The sequence below is a fragment of the Triturus cristatus genome, chromosome 3_2, assembly GCF_964204655.1.
Source record: "Triturus cristatus chromosome 3_2, aTriCri1.1, whole genome shotgun sequence".
NCBI lineage: Eukaryota > Metazoa > Chordata > Amphibia > Caudata > Salamandridae > Triturus > Triturus cristatus.
This window is the reverse complement of record NC_140584.1, coordinates 70431017-70457264: the sequence shown is the minus strand read 5'-3', so window position 1 is coordinate 70457264 and position 26248 is coordinate 70431017. Positions and strand designations below refer to the sequence as shown.

Sequence of the window (26248 nt, the reverse complement as noted above, 5' to 3'; positions counted from 1 at the left end):
TTCTTGTCTAGTGCAAGGATGGAGGAATGACAGAGCATGCCCATCAAAATAGAACTGCACGGACAACTTCACAGACATTTGTAGGGGTCTTATTGTTTTGGCTCAGACTCACATAAGTAGCAATACGTTATCTTTGAATTTCTTCTTTGCTTTGCAGTGCTATCAATACATTTATAGAAAAACCTTTTTGGGGAACTCATATTTACATTTTTGACAGTTGACATTTGACGGTAAACTAATCTTGCCCACAAAATGTCCCAATCTACATTTACCCACATTACGTTGCCTGTATTAGACTTCCATTATTGCTCATACATAGTACTTCTATGCTTCCCTTCCCACTAAAAAGCGCGGCTCATATCTAGTTTGATTCTCTTTCAGACAAATCCTGATATCTACTCTGTGGAGATCAATGGGACGAAGGACATAGAACAACCGGACAAGGGGCCAGACAAGGAAAAATACAAAGATCTTAAGAAAATCTTTAAGAAGAAGAAAGGCAAGGGTGTGGATGATCTGAAGCAGGAACTTGAATTGGTGAGTTGTGGCTATCTAGGTCAACTAGCTGACTTCGTAGTGCTGTCCCTCATACCTTCAAGTTCCCACTATGTTTTTTAGTAGCCCAATGCATAAGTATTGGCGTCCTCAATAAAACAGCCACAAAGCAGCCCACTACACTGATTGCCATCAGATTATAGTGCACACAAATTATCCTAAAAACATGATTTTGTACAGACCATTTGAGGCGTGATGTAGGCTTATAGCTGTGCCATTCACATATGAAAATCCTAAAGTCACTGATTGACATGCTAAAGCAGAACACCGAACCAGGTAAGACAATGCATATTTGTTTTAAATTTAGTTTACATGGGTATTAGAGGGTTATTGGTGAGAAGGAAAGTGATATAAGAATTTTACACGAAGACGAGAAAACCCAGTCACCGTGTTTAACATGATAAACTTGGCAAAATACTCAGTACAACATAGAGATTGGTTCGACCATCAGCCTTAGCGGGGCAGCCAAAGGAAACACATCAGATAGTTTGCAGAAATTGTTTCAAGTTCTTCATGTTTGGGACAAACAAATGGCTACAATGTTTGCAGAATAAGATTTCAACAATTTTGTGAAGTTCTTAAAGAAACTGTTCAGGTCTTAACCAACTTCTAAAAGCTTCTATAGTTTAAAAATAGTGTGAAAATATCTATACACCTTCTTTTTGCAGGGGAATTCGCTTACAACGTTAAAAAGTTACACTGCAAACCTGTAACTTTGCTTGCTCCTAACCCTAATGATGCCAATCTCACCTGTTTGACTCAAAAGGTCTATTTTCTTTCTGCAGTCAAATAATATAATACAAAAGACATTTCCCTTTCAAAGGCTTCCAAACCATATATTCTTTTAATCCCAAAGTTGAAAAGATTGATGGGTTACAGATCTGTATGCATTTGGTGCGCTCTTCCCTTACGATATGTGCTATTGGCTGGCTGTCTTGTGCTTGTCCTTGGTACTAACCAGATCGAGTTGATATGATATTTCCCCTACTCTTCCTCCAGGGACGGATCCAACCATTGCCACTTTTATGGTAGGCACTTCGGATATTCTATGTCATCTTTACCCTGGGTTGTTCTTCCCCGAGATTGGATCTCCCCTTCCCCCACCACATGCCGCATCCATTAGCCCTGTCCATTGCTTAGGTGTTTCTGTAACAATATCCTCCTACTTCGGTCGGCCCTAGTACCCCAACAGCATTAAGGATTCACAGGAGCAGTTTAGACCCACCACTGATAGTCATATTTACAGCGCTCACAACATTGTTTTCTTCCCACTCACATTCACTCCATTCACCCCAGTTCTACTGCTCGTACCTTCCCTCCAGACAAGTTTGCTCCCCCGTGCCCACGACTGGAACCCTTCACCTCCGCCAGCCGGCTGGCCTAATTACGCCCACCCGCCCACCCATCACCCACCGCTGCTACCTACACCTCACTGCTCCTGAGGTTCTAGAAGCCGTTCACCTCAGCCCCGCCTCTCCATCCTCTGACTGGCTCCACTCTGCCTCATTTTCCTTTTGTTTGAATCTGTTTATTGCAGTGTTCTTATACTGTGTTGTTGTTGTACATCTTACACACTTCCATACATTGCACTAGTAGTAAGTATGACATATAAGGACGCCACAGTACAATAGGGAAGTATTGCCAACTACACAGTTGTGACTTAGCAATGAGTTGCACCTGACCGCATGTGTGGGGTTAGAGACTCAGCCGAGTCTCATATCAGAAAATGCAAACTAACCATATGTACCTGCGCAAGCAAAGGGACTCCGTCATAGTAAACCCTGTGAGAAACTACAAGACCGGCAGATCACTGGTGGAGTCATATCGTACTGCAAAAACAGAGCCATACATTTGAATAAATATGTAGTGTGAAATCCAAACAAAACATTACATTGATTTCCACAACTTAACAGTACAGCTCCACTCCCCCCGGTCCCCAACCCCACAAGTGGTACGTAACACAGCCACCACTATGGTACCCAACAAAGCAAGTTGGGAGTGTACATGAGGAGTGCCATTGTAAATACTATGAGCAACGTCAGTGTCCAGCCGTCGTATGCTCAACTGTTTCTTCTTCTGTTGTCCCCGGGCTACTGCCGAACACGAAAGAGTGATTAGACTGCAAATAGTATCCCAATAAGTAGAAATAGGGAATTTACATAATCCCAGCATGTCCTCCCTGTACAGGGCCACACTCTCGGCTTGTGCCCAGTTGATCATTGCGTGCTCTCAAGGTATGACCTGTGGGAGCTCAGGGGCTTTCCATCTGCATGTGCTGAGAATGCTGGGTCACTATAATGCCCTGATCCAGAAAGCAGGAGGTGACCCTGTTTCTCTTCCTCCTACGAAACAGTCCCAGGTGACATACCTTCCACCTATGTAGATCAGTACAGGTGGATAATCTGGTAGTGATAGTGACCCAGTATGTATGAAAGTGGGGGCAAGATCCAAGCATGTGCAGCAAGTCAGCAACTACCTGCAAACAACGTAGGCCAGCAGCATCAGCAGTATGATAAAACTATGGATGTTGGCAGGTGTGACATAGGCTCTATGTAGAATGTAGTGCTGAATGAGCTTGAATCGGGTGTTTCTTGGTACGTGTTTTGGGCTCTCCAGTACAGCGGCCCATTCCTTCTCAATGCAGAAGCGTGTTAAATCCGTCTCTCACCGGTGACGCAATGGGAGTAGTTTAGGAGCCGTGTGGGAGCAGAGGAAATTAGCAAACCAGCGTACGAGGTGTCTGTCCCCACCCATCAACTGAAGGTATTGTACTGTGTGATGCATGGGCAGTTAGATGGTCATGCCCCCCAGTGATACCCGATCGTGGCAAGCAGTGCGTTTTGGAGCAAGAACTATCCTGAAAGCAGGCCATCCTCCCCCATCAGTACATTGAATGTCGCCAGTGTGCTATCTCTCTTTAAGTTCCCCAAGGTATGTATTCCCAACGCATGCCAGATTGTCAATTCAGCTACAGATGTGGGCCCTCCAGGCCTTGGTGTGCCCAGTAGTGCCAACCCGGGTGCATAGGGGATCGTATGTTTGGTGAGATGAGGATATCTGTGAAAGCAGTGAGAAGCAGCCCCCATTAACAGTGAATCGGGTATCTTAGCTCTTGTGCAAGGGTTAAGTAAGTTTAATAAATCAGTCAAATCTTAACTGGGGGAAATCGTTGCTGGGACTGACATATAGACCTGCCAGCCACCTTGCAATCCATTGAATTTGGGCGGCAAGGTCATACTGCTCAAAATGTGGGGCAGCTTGTCTGTGGGTGAGTAACGTTTTACCAGGGCCACGCTGCATCTCAAATTGTTCCAAAGGAAATCATGAAACTGTTGCTCCAATGCCCGGAAAAACACACAAGGGATGTGGATAGGGAGGTTCGTAAAGAAGTGCAACAGGTAGGACAGCACCACCATCTTCAGCAATGCCACTCTACCTGTTACCGCCAGGGCCAGCGTACGCTGGAAGGCCATCGGGGCATGCAAGGATGTCACCGCCCTCATGACATTGCCCTCAAAGCCATCAATCAGAGAGTGGTAATTCATCACCCCCCAAATATCTCAATTTGTGTTGTTGCCACTCCAGCCGTGTCCCACCATGGTAAACACAAGGGTCAGGCATATCTGAGTGAAAATGAAATATTTGAGATTTCACCCAATTGACCCTCAAACCAGGAGTGGTGGCAAACTGTCTTGGTTGAAGCAACCGTTCCATGAATATTGTGAGTGTCTCGAATGTATAGCAACATGTCATCCACAAATAACAATATTACTTGTACCCCGTCCCCCAGGGGGATGCCCCACTTCGCCCCCTAGTAGCGGAGCACCTGTACCAGCAGTTCAATTGCCAATGAAAACAGCAGGGGTGACAGCCGGCAGCCCTTATCTCATCCCTCTATGTATGGTAATGACATCTGTTATAAGAGACCCATCTTGACCCTTATTAGAGGGTTAGTATATAACAATTTTATGTTGACCAATGCCATATTGGACTAATACGGCAAAAAGAGACACCCATTCAAAAGAGTCAAAAGCCTTTTCCATGTCTAAGACCAGACACCCTTAAAGAGGGCACACGTGTCACACATAAGTCATGGCTTGGAAGAAATAGTGCCAATTCAGGGAGGTATTGTGAGCTGGGACAAACCCGTTTTGATCAGGGTGAACTAAAGATGGGACCAAAGCAGCCAAAAGATTGGTGAGTATTTTTGCCCAGTATCTTATAATTGGTATTGAGCTGTGCAGTTGGCCTATAGGAACCCACAAGTAGTGGGTCCTTATTGGGTTTTGGTAAAGAGACTGTCACTTGAGAGTGTTGCATATAGAGGAAGGATCCTGTGTCGGAGCATAACGCTACTATGGGTTGCTGTAGCTGGTCCTGTCTGATAAGCAAGGCCAAGAGCCAGCCGGCTCTATCCACCGTGGCATGTGTATGAGCAGAGTATGCAGCATAATAAAGGCCCTGCCATCTGTCAGGCGGTGTGCCATGGTTGCTCCATGCTTTTCACATCTCTCTGGTGGCACTAGGGTCTACAGCAGCCCATGTCTCTAAGTCTATAAGGGTACGTTCCAACTTGGTTATGTCTGTGATTATGGACTGCTCAATGTTGCCCTGAACTACTGACAGTAACCTTGTATCGTCACCTTGACTGCATTCCATTCGATTAAATTAGAAGAGGTGGTGCCAGCCTTGCGGTCAAAGTAGTCCTCAACTGCCAATTCCACAGAGGCATAAAATGGGGTATCCTCCAACTAGGCAGACTGGAGCCGTCAGGCAGCTCCGCCTCCCAACGCAGCTGCATGGTCTGGTGATTGTGATCGGAATGGGTTTGGCCCATATATTCCACTTTTTCAATGGAGGGAAGTAGGGATGTTGACCGAATTAGCCTGTAAATGCAAAGATGTAAAGGATGTGGTGCTGAATAGAAAGAATACAACCTAGTATCTGGGTTCCGAAACTCCCACAGGTTAACCATTCGCGACTGGAGGAGACAATCTGTGAGCTTCTGTGCATTGAACGGTACAACCGTGTGGGTTAGAGGGAGGAAGGAGCGGTCAAGGGCAGTATCTAAGACACTGTTAATGCCCCACAATAAGCCACGGAATGTCGCTCCATCTCAAGAGTGTATGTGAAAGTGTATGAAGGAAGGTGGCTTGTTCCGAGTTCGGGGCATATATATAGGACATAAAAGCACTGGACAGGGGTCTAGACGGCCCGTTATTATAACAAATCTACCCTCTAGGTACAGAAACTTGTCATCAACCACCAACAGTCCCCACCCTAATCCATATGAATACCTCCCGGGCATAAGTGGAATAGTTGGTAGGGAATACTTGCCCACGCCTGAGCTGTCATAGGTTGGTGCTCTCCACATGTATAAAATGAGTGTCTTGTAATAAGGAAATGTATGTGGAGTGGTGTTTCAGGTAAGCATAGACCGAGTATCAGCGCAAAGGCATATGCATACCCTTCACATTTCATGTAAGTATATTAAAGGGAACCATTTATGTGGGTAAATTACACCCATGCTGTGGTGGCACATAGGGGCTGCAATATGCATAGTGCAGAAGGGGAGACAGGTGGTGCAGCCAGTAGGAGTCGTGGGTCATAATAAAATATGTGAGTAGCCAGAACATAAAAGTTTAAATACTAAAGGGCAGAGGGACAACTGTTTTCACCCAAACTGTGACATAACCAAACTCAGCAGAAGTTAACCAGTCGTGTAACTGATGGGGAAGAAAGCTAGACAGTTAGAATGGGGACACGCCATTCAGAGAAGGAATTACAGCTAGGAGCCCATGACCAGGGCTACCCAAGTATTAGCTTACCATCCACACATGAATAAGGACACAAAGGGTTTCCCGGGCATGCCTGACCACATCCCCCGCCATGTGTCTCTTCAGCCATGCTACAACAAAACAAGGGGGTACCAGGACCCTCCCGCACTCTGCACCCCCAGTGAAAGAAAGAGAGGAGCAAATAGGTTACACAGTGCAGAACAACCAGCAAAAGAAAAGCAGAGGGTCAGTGCAGCTATACCTAGCAGTCGAGGACAAAGCGGAGGTATTAGACAGTCACAGCTAGGTACTGTAAGAGTCAAACAATGTCCTCTGACATCTGTGGTGTGAATACCGAGAGCACCTCTAAATCTGCTCTAGAGGGCCAAGTATTTGAGGAACCTCTTCACTTATAGATGTATCTAAGACATCATCCAGGTCTGAGTCACGATCCACGTTGGCCAACGTCGCTGCAATTTGTAAGGCCTGGCGCATCTCCCGAATGATTTGTTCCAAGTCCAGTGCAGCCATCTGCCAGGCAAGCGGCATGATCGGGGACTACTACTGTTGCAACGCCTCAGACCCCAACACCTCAGGTCGCAGCAGCAGCACGCCGCGTGTGCTCCATCATCGAATGCCCGCCATGTCCAACCATTACCACAAGTCTTTCAAAGAGTTGAAGAAGTGCATCTTCCCCTCTGCCATTACCCACAACCAGGGCAGGAAGAAGAGGGCGTAACCTATGTCAAGGTCTCTCAGCCGGCATGTCACTGCGCTTCAGGACATGGTGAGTGCACTCCACTAAAAAGGACTGAGAAAAAGTATCTGGAGATAGTAGTTTCCTCAACCAGTCCTCCACATACGCCATGGCATCAGTGCCTTTTGTGCCCTCCAGAAGCCCCATGATGCGGACATTGTTGCAATGTGAGCGCCCTTCTACATCCTCCATGCGGCACTCCAGGGACTCCATGTGCTCCACCATTAGGCACATAGAAGAGTCAAGTTCACGAGCCTTGGGACGCAGCTCCTTAAGAGTCAGCGCAGTGGTGTGCACACTGTCCACCAGATTGCGGTGATTCGCATGAAGCAATGTCAGATCCGTCTTTACCACATCTATCTTGTTTTCCAAGGATGTACGCTTTGTCTCCAAAACAGCACCAATTTTATCTACTGCTCCTAGCAACAGTATCCCGCTTGTGGAGAAGAGTCATTGGCAGGTCCAGCATCGCTTTGTATCTTGTCCCCTTCCGTGGAGGGCTTTGAGGGTTTGCTCTGAGTACCTGTACACTGCTGCTCCATCCCGCCTGATTCCAGCAAATTTGCCTAAGGTACTCAACATCCACTGGCTAGGGCCTGCATGCCAGTACCATGGTAGGATAGGCACTTGCCAGTATGAGCAGCCATAAGCCTTCAGGTATGCAGCTGTGGCTGTTGCTCACCAAAGCTGGGCCTTTGTTATAAGTTTTCTGGTGAGGCAGGTGGTGAGGCGTCAATCACAACACCAGTCTGCGTTCTGCATCTGTATCACTGATGCAGCCTGCGAGATACAGAAGGCGAAGAGGACTTGCTTACCTATGCCATTCATCTCCAATGGGCAAGGCAGCATGAGCAGCCCCAGTAGTATAGAGCACATCTGGCCCCATATTCAAGGGTATCAGGCATTTCAATGTGGAGTAACAGTAATTGGCTTAGATGTAGTGGGCAACCAGCTCAGGGGCCCCAGGGAGCAGCACGACCAACCTACGCTGCTATGCAGCAGGCCCCGTGGTTACTTAGTGTCAGTGGCTACAGCGTCCCAGTGGGTGAAGCAGCAATCTGAGGCCTACACGTCTGGCCGCTCCCAGGGAAACACCGTCCTATCGAGCAGGGTCCTGTCACAGCCTCATTTCACCTCCCCCAGCTTAACTCATAGGCAGGAGCGGGCAGCGGCTGCACTCTCATCCACGGGTCTGTCCCCATTACAGGCACTACAGCCGGCTTGGGTGTAAGGCATCAGGGAGTGTCACTTCTCTCCCGGTAGTGCTCCAAGTGGTAGAAACCACTCTCAAGTAAAGGGCCGCTCCTGTGCAGGACAGCTCCCACATCCCGCCAGTAGTGTCAGGGGGAGGGGGCCTCCAACTTCCGCACACACAGAAGCTCCAAAGGTAGCCTCTCTGGCACCCTAGTGTCACTCATCTCTGCTGACCCTGCGGGGGGGTTGGAATGAGCGTCCCCGGTCTGAGGAGCGGGAGACATCCATTACAACACGGTCTTTACACCGCGATACGTTACAGCGTGGCCATTTTAAACCAAGTTGTTACAACAACTTGCGCTGGATGGTGCTATACACTAAGGAATAGTATGATTTACTATTCCAACACCTTCCCTACTGTTACGTAGGCTGGATTTGGAATAGTAAATTATACTATACCTAAATCCAATGCCTCTAGCAAAAGTCATTGTAACGACTTGCGTTGTAATGACTGCGTTGTAAACGTATCGCGGTGTAACGACCGCATTGTAACATCATACATTCCTGAGGAGCACTTCTCATCATGGCATAACAGGGTACGGATTAGTAGTCCACAGCCAGGCCTTGTTGCTGCATTTTCCGCTATCCAGCCTCGGGCATACCAAGCCCTTATCACACCAGCCACAGACCAGTCCCATGGTCAAATCAGGTGAGCCTCTGGCAAACACCACTCACAGCAATTTTCCGGGTACAGGCACAGTGGAATGTGCAGGGAGCACAGGGGTGCCTGATGAAGAATTAATATTGAGCTCCTCTCCAGATAAGCATAGGATAATTGGCTTTATACGCGTAGCTCACTCAGAGCACGTGTGCCATGTTGGCTGCTCAAGACACATCCTCTACCCCATCACCTGCATTGCCCTGCCGTCTTGTCCACTCATGATTATCACACTCTGTATGAATGCCTTAACCCACTACGTGAAACACAAGAAGATACAGTCCTATCTCACCTCTCAAAGAGTGTATAACGCCCTACTTCAAGAGACACACCTTTCCCAGAAGGAAGCAAAAAAATCATAAATTGGACTGAGTCGGGAAAGTAATTTGCACCTGCAAAGCCCCTACCACTGCCCGTGCGTCCTCCCCCCTGCCCTCTTCCAAACCAATGAGCTCTAGACTTTGTGGAGTGGTCATTCCTATCCACAAAGCCAACTTCTGCATGGTGTTCCAAACATGGACTGGTACAAATGGATGATACACCTTCGCTAAACTCAGAGTTGGCTCCAATATTGTAGAGTGGGCTCAGTCAATGCCCCTCATGGGTCCAGGTTCATTTTCCTGCACCACCATCATAGACCCCTGACTGAGTTAACTCTTCCCATGTGGTGACTGTAGTTGACTGGAAACTGGTGCCCAATGCAGTCCTGGACTGCATGGGCCCTATAGACAGGCCACTGGAATCATGCGATAGTGCAACCATGGCGATTTTGATAGATTTGCCACATAATCCATCATCTGCTGCATAATCTGCAGATTTTGATTTTAAAGAATCTTGTTGGTAGCTCCAACAGTTCAATAGTTACTAAAAACACAGCTGCATGTGTTGCTATGTAGTGCAAGGATCTTTTCAAAGGTTGAATGTTTCTGTTGCTTATTGCTATATTTGGGTGTTAATCTGGTACTAATGATGTGCAATCAATGCCCAGACAGTGCAAAAATAAGAAAATTATGAAGTAATACTGTCACACAATGTGGCGCATTATGCTGCATAATTTGGCTATTCTTGCCACATGATTTACTCAATTCTGCCATATAATTTGGCCCACCCCTGCTGCATAATCCCAGTGACCCTGCCTTTTAGGTCTTTTCTTCTGAACTCTACAGCTCCAAATTTAACAAGGAAGGACAGCGTTAGGAAGCGTTCTTGGACACTGTAACCTTACCATGCCTCATTGAGGATGGGAGGAGCATGAGAGGAGCCTCTTAGGTGGTGAAATCACTAAAGAAGAGGTGGCACAGGCTATCACACATTTTCTATACAATAAAGCACTTGGAGAAGATGGCTTCCCGGGTGAATCTATCACCGGATAAAAGAGGAAGCAATAGATGTGTGGAACGCCTGGAACAACGCGGCCAGAGCCACTCGTACCGGGACACAACAAGCGTAATTGCGCTTGCCCGAACAACACGTGCCTTAACTACACATATGCCTGGTTAAGGCAGATGCCCTCTAGTGCTCACGATGGGTGGGGACAGGGGGAGAAGCATTGGAGCAGAAAGATTCAAAGGTGGACAGGTATGTGGGTCTGGGGGTTGCTTTTGGGGGGTAGTGAGGGGGCAGGTTTTTAGTGCTCGGGAGGGGTTTGAGATTGTTTTAAGGGCTGGGTTTTGGGGAGTTGTTTAGGTATGGGGTGATTTTAGGGCTCAGGGTGGGGAGAGATCAGGGTAGTTTTTATTAAATTGGGGGCAGGGTTTTAGGCTGCAGGGCAGTGGAAGGGGTGGTTTTAGGGACAGCGCAGGGAGCGGAGGTCGGGGTAGTGTATGTAAAGGAGAATGGTCTTAGGCCTCAGGGCAGGGGGAGGGTAAGGGGTAGTTTTCAGGAAGGTTTTGGGCCTCAGGGCGGAGGGGTGGAAGGTAGGGGTATGGTAAGGCAGGGGGAGGGTGGTCAGAGTAGTGGTGCAGTTAACCACGCATATGCCCCTACCATTCATGGCTTTAAAACAAAATTGCATGATAAAGGCATGCGTGGTAAAGAAATGTGTGGTTAAGACGCATTTGTGGTTCGGGCTATATGGGAGAGGCCCGTTTGGCTTAGCCGTGCATCCCTCTATCATACAACCAGTGGATGCACTCCATACTGCATTCCCAGTAAGTGTATCTGACATGGTCTGTCTCCCATACATCTAACAAAGCCGTCATACATGTATAGCCGGAACCAGGCAAAGAGTAAAATGTGGATTTCTATTTTGAACACAGACGTGAAAATTCTAGCCAGCATCCTTGCATCAAGACTCAGACAAGTCATCCCAACCCTTATTTAAAGTGGGCTTTCTTCCTAGCAGATCCTCCTGACATCATCTACGCATCCTGGTACACCTTCTCTGGCTCTCCAATACATCTTCAGAAGCCACTTTGACCCTTTCCCCAATGTAGAAATGGCTTTCAACCACATCGTGTGGGGGTACTTATTCAGGACCCCCCACCAGTTTTGTCTGGGAGACGGTTTCATCTCCAAGGTCCTCTGGCTTTATACTTCACCCACAGCTCAGGTCAATTGTGGCAGTTTCTTAGACTCTTTTCCAGTGTGTAGAGAAATTAGACAGGGATGCCCCCTCTCCCCACTGCTGTTTCTACTAGCCATAGAACCAATTGCAGTGACACTCCCCCAGCCAATCCCCCAGAATAGCAAGAATATCTATTTCCAAGGGCGAAGCCAAAATACTGTTATATGCAGACCTGCTCGTCCTCACAGACACCGTCAGAACACTACAGACTTTAATTTCTTTTATTTTGTCTTTATTTCAAGACAAAAGTGGCCATTGCTAGTTTTCCTATTCAGTTAAAACAAAAAAGACAAATATCTAAGAATCCTCATTAATTGGGGTGTGAAAACATTATCTTGTATAACCTGGATCCCCTTATTGTCAGATTGAAAGCAGATTTTGCAGAAAGGAACCTTCTCAACATGTCTCTTTGGGGAAGGTCACAGGCAGGCAAAATGGTGATAGCCCCTTGCTTTACGTATGTCTTGGGTATGCAGCTGCTCATTATCCGGTTGCCCATATTGCGAGTGAGACAAGGATATTAAATCCTTCATATGGGGCAACATGAGAATTCGATTGTCTTTTTCCAACCTGACTGAAAACAGGAAAAATAGGGGACTGGGAACACCTTTTATAGAGCTTCACTATTAGAACCTACATCTTGCACAACTCTCCTTTCTGGTCCCTGTAGTAGCTGATCCCCTCTTCAGGGCTCGCTTGGTACGTGGTGTCACATACTCTATCGACATGGTGCCTCCTCAACACTCACCCACAACCCTATAGCACAAACTATGGTGTGAATTTGGAATCACGTACACAGACTACTATACAGCCCTGCACGCCTCCACACCCAGGCGCCTCTCTGGAATAATGCTGCCATGCAAGTGGGCAACCGATCACTATACTGGAGAGAATGGGTATCTGCAGAGATCCTCACCCTGGAAGACATGGTCCATGACAGGATGCTGCAATCATTTGATTTCCTGCAAACTGATTTTCCTTTTCCCAACTCCCAATTATGGCACTACCTGCAGCTGCAACACTGTCTAGGTCACGCTTTGGGAGCAAGACCATGGGATCTCTCACCTTCCCCATACTCTATGGGGAGCATACAAAGGATACGTGTCGGTGTTCAACAATCTACTAGTATATCAACTGGACTCAAAGCCCCTCTTATCCCACCTCCACACCTCCTGGCAAGACATCCTTCATGAACAATACACACAGGAGGACTAGAAATGGGTGGTGGTGGAGGAACTGAATAGTAGAACGCGAGGGTCCAAAATTAAATTCTGCCGCTTTAAACTGGGACAGAATTGGTTCTTGACTCCCCAGAAACTCGCAGAAGCAGGCCTCCTACCCTATTTGCAATGCTGGAGGTGTACCCAGTCTTGCTGTGACACACATTCTGTATGACTGCCCTGCTATCTTAGGGTTATGGAATCAAATAGGCAACACACATTCCAGACATATCCCTCTGACTTACCCTCCTTCTCGTCATGTTACATGATACACAAGGCATGCCTGACCTCAGCAATAACGAATGGAGGCTACTGGCAATGGCTATCACCACGGCTGCATTTTTAGCCTATGGCACTATCCCCCCTTACCCACACATGGTGATTGGCTGCCTGAAGTGTTCTAGGCAGCAGGCCACAAATGATTAATCAACTGACTTCAGGATAAGGTGGCCCTTTTTGATGCCATTTGGTCCCCCTCCCTTGACCGCAATGGCAAGATACCCTGATTCATCATATCCCTTCTTTTACACATTGACCTACACAGACTTACCCCCCCATAATTCCCCACAGACCCTTCCCCACGCCCTCCTCTAGAAAGGATCCAACCACTGGCGTATCCCCTTCCCCTTTGGCTGAGACCATCTCCCGAACTTCCTCCTCCTCCCCCTGCCCTTGACCAGACCCTTACCATCCCTCCTCCTCCCCCCCACTAACTGGCACTAGCTTTGACAGCCCCCTGTCGCAGGTGCTATCTTTATACTTCTCATCCTCACACAGGTACACACCCCCGGCCTACTGGCTTCCCTGTTATTTTTACTCATTATGCCCGCCCCAAATGTTTTCCATTTCCGGTTCATGTGTATGATGTGTCTTCTGTTCGGACTGTACAGCCAAAATCGTCAGGTGCTTAGTAGCCTTTATTCTATCTGTCTTGTATAGTTGGACTTGACGAGGTCTATTTTTGTTACTTTTGTTACGTTTCTGATTTGCTTTGCAAGTATTTAAAGTCTTTTCCAATGGATGTTGCTTGCGTCCTGATTGGACTAACCCTGACTTTTTCAGATCACTCAAAGATCCGGATTTCATACAATGTCTATGGCCTGGCCTACTTATAATGTTTCATAATGTTTTGTACCGTTTTATAGTGACTGACGCTGTTACACTGTTGAACGGGTGTCTATTGTTTGATCTGGCACAAGATAGACCTCTTGGGGAGGAAACACATCCTGCACCGGGCGCATTACCTTACTTAAATACTGTACTGTTGGTCTTATCTTCAGAAAATAACACAAACAACCACAATGGTGAATTATTCCCCCTTCCTGTCTCACACAACAGGAAGCAAAATGTTTAAACCCCAGAGTTGGTAAACAAGTGGCGTCGTGGAAGATTGTAGTTCGTCCCCTGGTCTAGGGGACCGAAGCCCATATTTCCAGTTTTGCCGGTTAGCTTTCATTTCAATCAAGTTTTGTGTAGCCCCAGGCTTTCTCCTCCACCTTCCTTGCCTCCAGCCAAACTGAACTTTGCATTCATTAGCGACATCGACACCACTAATTTACCAATACCTTTGAAATGTAAACTAGCTCTTAGAATGAGAAACTTTGACTTTACTCTTTAAGAAACATATTTAGTCCTTCTCTCAGGTGCTTACCTATAACTAGTGCTGCCGGTGCAGTGGTACCAGGGCTCAGGGATGCGAGGGACACACTTCATCCCAATCATACAATTATGCCTTTTTAGGTCGAGCATCAGCACGCATGCGCTGACTGCAAGACCTTTTGTGATCCCTTAACACAACGTTATTCCCGCCTGCTGCTTGCAATAGGTTCCCTCCAGTGCCCCTCTTACATTGTCATCCCAGGCGCGCAACACCCATTGGACTCAAAGGGTTTCAGCCCCCCCCCCCCCCACCCCCGCGTCGTGTGTGGCAGCCCGGGATGAGACAGCCTTCCGGGAACTCACACAGCCGCACCCGAGCACTTCACAGGTCTGTAAAAGACCATTTGCATGTTAATGAGGCCTCGCTGTTGTTTCACCCCTTCTAAGAGCCCCTGCAGCTCCACTCTGCCTATTGCTTAAAGATTCCAAACTCAGCTCCACTCTGCCTATTGCTTAAAGATTTAGCCCACCCCCCCTACATTTTTTCTTAGTCCCCCGAAATTTGGCTCTAGTTGCGCCTCTGGTGCATTCCCAATCATAGTGCCTCGCCAGCCGATAGCTCTCTTCCGTTCAAGACAGGGGGGCACCGCCTGATTACAGTCTCCTTACGGTTTGCTGCTGTATATGTTTTTAATTAATTGCAGCCCTTATCAGCACTTTTCTATCCGGCGTGCGCTGCTTCCTCACACTGCTCCTAACCAGAATGCGAAATTGGACAGGTCTAATCACTAATTCCACCCCCCCAAACACTCCCCCCCCCCCACGGCCCCAGACGCTCGTGCTTGTCAGACTTGACTCCCACTTGTAGTAATTCACATGTGCCTGGCACACTTTCAGAATCGAAACCCATTCCCCGGAGGCGAGCGAAAGCAGGAACGGCATCCACTTTCTCTGAAGACACTGTCTCTGCCTGGCATTAAACTCTGCTCTTGGGAGCGGTTTGTTGTTAGGCTCTGTTTTGTTCTCACTGTTACGATTAGGGCTCAGACTTTTATGGATTTACACGGTTTACACAGCAAGGCTGGAAGGCTACTTGCCTTCGTAGGCACCAAGAAACAGTTTCATACTGCCACCCACATTCTTTGTGTATCCTTTCAATCGCTTTTATATTTCCCTGAACAACGAGCCATTTCTAAAGCACTTGTGCGGCCACAAAGAAACAATGCATTGGGGTAAGAGTAACCCTTGCATTTACAATGCATACAAACAGCATAGAGTTGTTGTGAAGCACATATACAAGCACGTCTCATTTACAGAGAGGCTCCGTGATGTGCTCTAGGCAGCTCTTGTCACCAGCTGAAGCTTGTTGAATGTCAGTCCTTAGACAGCAGAAGGGTTTATAAGAAATCCTGCATTTCTTTCACACAAAGCAAAGTGCCCCCTAATGTTACCCGCCCTATAACCCTAAGTCCATGAAACAAAGCAAAGAGGAGGGAGCTCTTCAATGAAGTGAACATACCCAAAGTGTGCCAGGAGTTATTAATATCAGTTTTATTTATAAAGCGCACTGACACAGGTAGGCTTACTGGAGAAAAACAGCAATGTAAGCATGAGAGAGGAAAGACGAGAGTGTTCGGAGCTCATCCAAAAGTCACATGGTTTGCTGGAGCTTTTATATTCAGTCCCAAATACTCAGGGCACAAGTCCTAAACAAGCATTTGCAATGCAAGAGGTCTTGCATTTACGAGATTTTGAACTATTGGCATTGTAAATGACAATGCAAAACCAAAGGAAATGATGAACACTCCGTCCATCATTTCCTTTGGTTTTGCATTGTAAATAACAATGCAGTTTATTTATGGGTTGATTTTTAAACAATAAACTAAAGGCATAGTCATTTGCAATGCCAATAGCTTAAACGCTCGCACACGCAAGACCTATTGCATTGCAAATACATGTTTTTTTACTACTAAACCATGGGATGGGGAGGGGTTACCGATTGCGTTAGGGCCCATGCAACCTTCATAGCCACTGCCTACTCTTCAAAGAGAAAGAACCCGAAGGCGGCTCTATGCTCGTACTGCGCACAACCAATTCTCAAGTTGCTTTCTCTAGCACCACCCCACCCTGTAGTTCCCAACGCCTCTGCCCTGGGTGAAACTGCTTCACACCCTGTTAATCCCATTTTGGCAATGAGCTGCCAGTGTTTAATTTATAATAAAATAAGTGCCAAGGTCCTCATCAGGAGGCCACTGCAGCTTGCACCACCAATTGCCCCTGCCAGCTCTGCCAATGACAGCACCAACACAACTACTAACCAGCACACTCCTACAAGTGTAACAATTCAGACTATTCTAGGCCCCCAAAGCTATAAGACTTGCTTGGGCAGCAGGTATTAATCATTTTTAATGTCTATTGAATTGATAAACAGCTGTGGTTGTACTTAGGTCGAAATTAGTCTAACAGCGCCACCATGTGGCAGACTGTCATAAGTGCCAGTATGACAAATAAGTGCTGGTACCGAGCACCAAAACCACATGCTCAAATTAAGCACTGTACAACCACTGCCATTCTAATAATAATCACTGGGTATTGCTGCAAAACAATTCTTATCACACTCACAAGTATCTGAATGCAGCACAGCTATTGGTATATTCAGAACAGTTAGGTCTTACTGCAGCACACATAATTTGTTATAATATGACTGACCACTGGGTTTTGATACACAGCATTTGATAATCTGAGCTGTCAATGTCTGTCACTGTGCACAGTTTTTGTAATTTTCTGACTGACCACTGGATGTTGCAGAACCATTTTACATTCTGGCTATCCACCGCGTGTCACAGTGCTTACACTTATCATGGTTTGCAAGTCTTAACTCTACCTCTGGATAGAGACCAAGTCCAATACTAAATGTAAAACGAGCTGTACACATAGCACTGCCCCCAGAGGAATACCATGCATGGTAGTCAAAGCAGTACAAAAGGGGGTGGTGATGGACGTAGCATCAGAACCAATCAAACACTCGTACCCAGTCAACAGATCTGGGTTTAATCCATCACTGTTTTTTAGCCCACTCTGCCACCCCAGTAAAGACATGGCCATATGCAAATCAGTCTGACCCTGTGCCTCATGGGAACAGTCCAGCCCGAACTGCCAAGCCATTCCTTCCCTGGACCGGAAACAAGCTTCCTAGGACCGGTTTCTGGCATTTCAGCCGTCTTCAGCCAGGCTTGCTTGAATCCAGTGGCAAAGTGAGCAAGGGACTCACGTCTGAGCATACCCTGCTAACTTATGGCGAACAAAGCGGTACAAAAGGGGGTGGTGATGGACATAGCATCAGAACCAATCAAACACTCGTACCCAGTCAACAGATCTGGGTTTGATCCATCACCGTTTTTTAGCCCACTCTGCCACCCCAGTAAAGACATGGCCATATGCAAATCAGTCTGACCCTGTGCCTCATGGGAACAGTCCAGCCCGAACTGCCAAGCCATGCCTTCCCTGGACCGGAAACAAGCTTCCTAGGACCGGTTTCTGGCATTTCAGCCGTCTTCAGCCAGGCTTGCTTGAATCCAGTGGCAAAGTGAGCAAGGGACTCACGTCTGAGCATACCCTGCCAACTTATGGCGAACAAAGCGGTACAAAAGGGGGTGGTGATGGACGTAGCATCAGAACCAATCAAACACTCGTACCCAGTCAAAGCCTGGCTGAAGACGGCTGAAATGCCAGAAACCGGTCCTAGGAAGCTTGTTTCCGGTCCAGGGAAGACATGGCTTGGCAGTTCGGGCTGGACTGTTCCCATGAGGCACAGGGTCAGACTGATTTGCATATGGCCATGTCTGAACTGGGGTGGCAGAGTGGGCTAAAGAACGGTGGTGGATTAAACCGAGATCAGTTGACTGGGGGTGAGTGCTTGCAATGTTCAACACTCCGTCCATCATTTCCTTTGGTTTTGCTTGGTAGTCAAAGCATGCACAAAGTGTAAACCAGGCTTTAGAAATTTGGATATCATAAATTGAAAATCTAGCTACCCCACTCATATAGCATGGCTGTAGACAGAGTGCGTACAAGGTAAGTTCACATGTTGAAGACCTATCCCTCACTCTGTTTTACCATGGGCTGTAAACCTAGAATCCGCATAAGGTCATTTATTTTACGCTGAAACCTGTCCCCCACAGTGGGATTCCATTGCCTGTAGACAAATATATAAAACAGGGATATCATACATTCAAGGCTTAATCTCACACTGAGCGCCTTGAGACCCTCACGAGTGAGTAGCCGTGCTATATAAAATTCTGACTGATTGATTGAATATATTGTACCTTGGTGGCCTTGTCACCACTTTGAAATGACATTGGATATGGACCTAGCAAACACAATAGAATACCAGGAGCCTCAGAAATTGTAGTAAATAATTCGACACAGATATACTATGGGTGCAATAAAAATAGAGCTAGATCTAGGCATTTAATGGAATTCTGATCGTTCACCCTATATAAATACTGAGAATTAGAATCTACACATTGATGTCAATGGGGAGAATTTATTATATATGGAGATGTGGTACATTAGAGATAAAGCACATGAATACAAAGGTATGCAAGGGCATGCATGTAACACATGCAGAAGAGCCATTGGCTGCAGACTTAGTCCTCACACAGGAACACTATGGACTGTAGATCAATGTACAAATGTCTCAAGAAAAAAAAAAACATTTACAAATGCTACAGATTTCATTTTGATCAACTCTCTCTTCAAAACCAGATCATTTGCAAAGCACATCAGTAGTGGTGGGTATTGGAAAGATAGCTTGCTAACCATGCACACTAATGTACGCAGTACTGTGTTCACTTGCACTGGTTCCTCTTTTCTGTGACTAAGGCTTATTGAACTGTAATATATTCAAAATTATTTACATTTGCGGCTTGGCACCACCATACCATTATTGTGACAATATGCCAGGAATTACTACCATTAAGTCAACACCAGCATTACACATGGGAAGGCACCATCAATCCATACCACAATATGGCACGCATTAGCACCATGATACAGGAACAATTACCACAATTGAGGAATGGATGTCCACAATGTTACAAGAATTATCACCCCACAGGCACAGCCACCATTTTGCTTGTGTACTTCTCATTAAAAACCGACCATCTTCCCTTCCATGGCAATCAACATTTTCATGGAACATCTCCAGCAAAGCAATCCTAGTCATGTCCTCATTGTTCAATCTGGTTTTTTTCAATCACTTTAGAGTTCAGCGCCTGAATCCTCTACCTCATTGCCTGTCAAGGGTATTGACATAGGTATGATAAATAATTTTTCAAGACCATATCTTTTTCTGTTTCTTCATACATGGATAATAGCCAAATTAGGCTATGATTGTGATCAGGGCAGGGAGGAACAAGACACCTCTTTATAAAAAATATTTTGTGTCTCCCACAGTCAGATTCTCAGAATAGTTTTACTTGCCCAGTGATATCACCCTCTCCCACTCCAATGTGCTCAGCAAGATGACGCCTCCTCCTTTCCGGAAGAGCTGCTCTCTGATATTGTGCATAGACCACAGCAGAGAATTACCCTGTCACATCTGCTCCAACCTTATGTGGACCCTGTACTATTTTTTTGCCGATGGTCATAGCACTGCTTGCACTGAAGCACCTAATTAAACATTTGGACATGGCAAAACGCCAGTGGGCAGGGTGGAAGGGCAGTGGGGATATGGGACTATGGGAAGGAACCACCTGTTAAATAAAAAAAAAAAACAACAACAGCAATCACCGTGGGGCAGTCACCTGTGTCAGATGTGTGTTGGTGTTTGCCCTGCAGTGACTTGCCCGCAAATCTGCTCTAGCAGCCAACAGTGTCCAGGTTATTTAGGTGGTGGTACTACCTTGTTGTTTCGGTTCTCATGGCCCCTCCTCCTGGCAGGCTTGCAAGGAATGCAGCTTCCAACCACGAATAGGCTTTAATGCAGATGGAAGTCAGCCAGGGATCTTGCGGACTCCATTAGAAGATTGAGGTCCACTGTGTCCTGCATTTTGAAAACAAAACATTCCATGTCACATCAAAATCAAAAGGCTTCTTTTCATTTTATATGAATTTAATTGTTTTCTTTAATTTACAGGAGGACCACAAACTGAGCCCTGAAGAACTTGAAGAAAAGTACACCACCAGTCAGTTTAAGGTATGAGTGGTACATCTAATATATAGATGGACAAACTATTGCATCACACAGCCATCCATATGTTGATGCAACAATCTTTAGCACAGACTGGACATGTTCCATCTTTTCCTGTGCTGTATTACTATGATGCTTTGGCATTGTTGCACTGCATGCCTATAGAGGGTTCGCCATTTATTGCCCTATGTGTCTTTGTAGAACTATGTCAACGTTTTCTTCTATGTGCAGTGGCACCTCCTTCCAATATTTTCTTCTTCTGGCTGAGCAGATTTGCCATGTTTTGCTTTGTTTGCATGAATAGTGACTCCAAATTACCCTTGTGTGCTCAGTAGGCCACTGTTCTCCTTACGTGTTGATGAGGTTCCAACAGGGTTCCCTTGTGTGTCTATGCTAATCCACCTGTGTTACCCTTATTTATTGGTTAGGGGCTGCACCACTGTTTCAAATGTATTTCTGCACTGGATTCCCAATGATTTCCAAATGTGCATCCATTGAATCTTCCCAAAGTTACCTTCAGTTGAGCGGTCCTAGCTCTTAAATTCTGTATCTGACCAGGCGGCCCCTGATTTTCATTTATCTACCGGTCAAGGCTCCTCTAATTAACAGTTCCATGTACGTCCATAATTCCTCCTGCAATGTTTTTGGGTATTTTCCCCCCAAAAGATTTTTTCTGTCACAGGTAACCCCATTGTAAAAGTTTCTGTCAGAAAGAGTCTTGTTTCCTAAAATCTTTTTCGCATATCTATGCTGGACTTCGCAAATACAACCATTTCCTGTTTCTATTGCAGGGTCTCACCAGTGCAAGAGCAGCAGAGTACTTCGCCAGGGATGGTCCCAACTCGCTCACCCCACCCAAGGGGACTCCGGAAATCATCAAGTTTCTCAAGCAGATGGTGGGGGGCTTCTCCCTCCTTCTGTGGGCAGGGGCTATCCTATGCGAGATTGCATACATTGTACAGTATGCAGGAGACCCCCATACGGCAAGAGATAATGTAAGTCCATAAAATGCCTGCATTAGTTACAAAGTCTAAACCTTGCATTGCTTGGTTTTAAAAGCTTTGCTTCACAATGGACCATAATAGGCAGGTAAGGACATGGATAATAGCCAGGACCAGACCAAGAAACAAGATTCCAAGAAATACTTCCTCTGGCCTGTGCAACTTGTGTAAAATTGATCATAGATACTTCATCCCTCATTCCAAATGAAAATAGCTTCAGCAAATTTCAGGGTGGTCTGACTATTTGCATTACATCACTGCTTTCATTAACGTTTAAATGCCCATGGACAAACATAATTTGGCTTTTCTGACGGGGAGACATATTCCTATACAATATCCATCCATCCATCCATCCACCTACCCATCCACCCACTCACTACTGATGGACATGTTCAAGCTTCTTTTTGACAGTGCGTTGGCTGGGGAATCAGAAGGGCCATTGGAAAAGACTGCAAACACAGGTTCTGATACTTACAGACTGAGTTTTCTCTGAGACTGAAGGCCATCCGAGCCAAAAATATACTTGGGTGACCACAGTAGATGGCTTACTAATATGTTTTTATCTTCTTGGACAGCTCTACTTAGGTATTGTCTTGGCCCTTGTGGTCATCCTGACCGGATGTTTCGCATATTTCCAGGAGGCAAAGAGCACAAACATCATGTCCAGTTTTAACAAAATGATTCCGCAGGTAAGTTGTGGCTATTCTCTTTTCCTATATCATATCTTGTTTTCACTCCCTCTCCCACCCATCCAACACCCTACGTCAGAACTGCCATTTTACTTTTGCTGTAGAGCGTAAAAAATATTTTGTTTCACAATGTCAGCCTGTAGTAATGGCAGATTTGCAACATTATTAAGGTGAATTAAGAAATATACATAATCACCATTAATGGTTGCAATCAAAGAAACCATAACCCATTTATTGAGTTATGGTTCCGTTGATCGCCCAACTTCTGTCCGCTGGTTTGAAATAAACACTGCGTTGACAGTGGGTTTGTTGTGTCCTCATCATGTCCGGCCAATTACCTGAATTGTCAGGAGTTTATATCAGCCTGCACCGCACCTTCCTTAGCCAGGGGATCAGCTTAAATTTACAAGCATGAACAGCAGATTATTTCCATTTTATCTGCCATAGAGAGCTTTGCATTTCATTACAGCATAATCGGTTCAATCATTTAACAGAACTGCATCAAACTTGGCATGAGAGTAGAACTTTACTCAGAGTAGTGTTTTTGCTTGCTTTGGCGAAAATTCGATCACTGGTTTTTGAGAGATTAGCTTTTGAATAAAAAGGGTTGCATGTTTTGAAGGGTTAAACTAAAGAGAGAGCTTGAAATGTGAACAGGATTTTTAATTTGCGAATGTTAGCACCCTTTGAGGAATTTGCACAACATTTGAAAAACAGCATATTTAGCTTACACTTGATTATTGTATGTTTGTCTGTGTGCTTGTGTGTGTGTATATGGATACACATGGAAAATGATGTGTGCCAGTGGATTAAAGTGATTCTTTAACTTTAAGATATACCACATAATTATGGATTTATCACATTTACAACACAATTTACCACACAATATGCAGATTTGAAAAAAGTGTTTCTAGCTCAAATGGTTGAAAATAATAGTGCCAGAGAATGTGCTGCATAATTAGAGTTTTCATTTAGTTGTCCATCTGGCACTCTTTTGAACCATTAATTGTATAGATTTCTTTCTTTTTTTCGGTGTGCTGCTCCCTCCTAGTGTTTTGTCTAAGAACACTCTCTATTAAACAATGAATTCAGGAGAAAGTGGTATCTCTCACTTCCAAGTTGGAGGTGCGCACAATTATACTTAGACCTGTTGAGGTCTTATTTTCATTTGATCTGTTCACTGAAAAAATTACGTCCAGTTCAATCCAGCTTTACAATCATGTCTTTTATTTCATTTCTGTTTTCATACTGTAATATACTCCACATTTCTTTGCGAATCACAGACTTGCTAGTAAAGAACACAGAAGCACATGAAGGGACCTGAGGAGGGGTGCAGACCCCTGAAGAAGGGTCTCTTTTGTTGACCCGAAATGCATTGGGTTGTGTAAATAAGCAAAACGAATATGCTTCTTCACCAAAGAAATGTGGAGTATATTCATTGGCACATAGTTGGCATACCATACCTAAGTGGAATTTACATATTTTCTTTACAGAAGTTTTGCAAAATTCCCAAAAAGCTAAAAAAAATGACACAATGTGACGCAAAATACTGGTATAGCAATTTGCGCCATTTTTTTAGAGCCACATAGGTCCTTGCATCAATTTTGGAAACAAAGACTCATTTAGCGCATAAAAATGGTGTAAAATCATGCATAATACAAACAGCCGCTCACACCCTGCTTATTCTCATTGATCCTGTGCTCTGCGATAGGATTTTTTTAAAAAAACGAATTCTTAATTATGTGTATTGGCATAGTTTTGCGCATGGCAAGTGTAATGGAAAATGCTGAAAATGTTTCAAGGCTACCTTAGCATTAACAAAAGTCCAGCCACGCATAAAGACATCTGGCTGCATTAGTTGGTCCTCCATGCAGCATACTCTTATTACCACCGACAATTATAAAAGCTCCGTAGAGTGGTTTTGTGGCAATCATTATGATGAAGAAATCCATATTTCACAGGGAAGCGTGAAATATGTTTCCATATTTTGCTGTTCTCTGTGAAATACGGGCGTCGTACAATAAAAGCACACAAAAGTAAAGTCCTTGGCACAAACAAGCTACTGATTGAAGGGATCATTCTCAAAACCACTAACAAAAGCAGGACTGGCAGTGGGATGCAAACTTGCTTTTGTGTCGTTCCAGCAAGCCGTCGTCACCCGAAATGGAGAAAAATGTGAGATCCCGGCCACTGAGCTGGTGGTGGGGGATCTGGTGGAGATCAAAGGAGGAGATCGAATCCCTGCCGATCTTCGACTGCTATTCGCTCAGGGATGCAAGGTGAGGACTCATGCCCAAATTGCAAATGCTTTTCTAAACTATAGATTTGAGTTAAATGTATATTCATGCAACAACAATTTCACTGTCACACATTCGTAACAAAGTCTCGCCTTTTCTTGTAAAAACACCCATCATGGCAGTGGGAATGTGCATACCAGCAGGAATAGAGGTGTGAGTGTGAACTATACAAAATTTATAAACACACAAAGCATTTTTGAAGGGCTATCGTGTTAGTGGGTGAAGACATATAGAGGGTCACGCTATTTATTTACCATATGTAGAAATTCATCTGTGTGTGTTACTGTACTGGGGTTACTATCCGTGGAAATGTGTCAGCTTCAGCCAGACACAAAAGTAAACAAAAAAAGTCTGCAATTATCTCTCATATTCTGCTAACAAGCACATTTATTCCTTCAACTTTATTGCAGCACAGCTCAGGGTGGAAGTATATACTTATATCTTTTTTTACAGTTCTCTTGGTTTTGACCCAAGGGCATTAGAGCACTTTACATGAGCACCAGATTGAATTACACAAGGTCAGATTTTTTTTTCCCTCTAGGCACCGGCAAATTAAGTGATTTATCCAGAGTCACAGGAGGTTGAGGCAACGCCAGGATTCGAACCTGGTTCTCTAGCATCATAGTCAGCAGCTCTGGGAGTTAGGCCACATCACCTCCAACCACAAAAACATGTCAAGAAAGTGATACTCCCCTCCCCGGTTCGAGTGGCGCTTGGGTAGGTTAACGGCCCACCCTGGTATTACCTAACACGACACCAGAATCTTGGTGTCCCGGTAGCGCTGCGAACACGGACAGTAGCAGGGGTTTACACTTAATTAGGTTACCATTGATACATGGAGAGACCATTTCCCATAGTACTATACGTGGTAGGTAACAAGTGCACCAACCACATTGTGTAGATAGTTACATTTCAATAGGTCCTGAAGAATTGCCAAGGATCACTAGGACAGCGAGGCATAAAACATGTTGACCACCCTAGATGAGCATAGCTAAGCTGAACCCTCACGTCAGCAAGCTGCCACTCTAAATTTGTTTTTAACCACGTGGATAGCCATCCCAAATAAAGTCTTATTTTGGACTATCCAACTTGTTTTAATCACTCACACTCACTTACATCTACACCACTAGACCCCTCACACGCACTGCACCATACTGCCAGGAACAAAAGATCTCCGCTAAAGAGCCCCTTTATGGGTGCCCGTCGGGTATTGCAGCGCCGACCCGACGAGGAGCAGGTCCATATGATGAAGCATGACACCTAGCTTGCTTGGTGTGTGAGGACCCTCGTTCCGACAAGAGGAACTCCTCTCATCTTATACACGGTTTCCTTAACACATACACAGACTTTCTCTCTTACCCTGAGGAACTGCATACTCGTCATTTTTGGATAACTGCAAGGGCATGTATGCTGGACCTCTCATAAAAGCCCAACAGTCCTCTTAGTTGATAATAAAGAAAGTGATGCAACCATTACATCATCATGAGAGGACAGACACCAAATTCCCCTCCCAAACTTTAAGACTTATTTTACCTTGGTACTGAACTCTTTATTGAGGGCTGTTGTGGCAATCTGGCGCCCTCTTGTGGTAATTTGTGATGATGCCTTAAGGCAAAGCTCTGTAATGGCCTAAATGAAGCACCTGATAGTAGCTTGAGGATCTTACTTCTCCCCTACTCCGG

At 45.4% G+C, this 26248-nt stretch overlaps 1 protein-coding gene across 1 annotated transcript in view; it reads left to right on the top strand.

Moving 5' to 3' along the window:
- The window catches only part of ATP12A (ATPase H+/K+ transporting non-gastric alpha2 subunit), a 129525-nt gene that overhangs the window by 21397 nt on the left and 81880 nt on the right, over positions 1-26248 (top strand). Inside the window, exons 2-6 of the mRNA XM_085647250.1 lie at positions 382-537; positions 20526-20585; positions 21371-21574; positions 22156-22269; positions 24414-24548. Coding sequence (XP_085503376.1) covers positions 382-537; positions 20526-20585; positions 21371-21574; positions 22156-22269; positions 24414-24548 — 669 coding nt within the window. The remainder of the gene's footprint in view (positions 1-381; positions 538-20525; positions 20586-21370; positions 21575-22155; positions 22270-24413; positions 24549-26248) is intronic.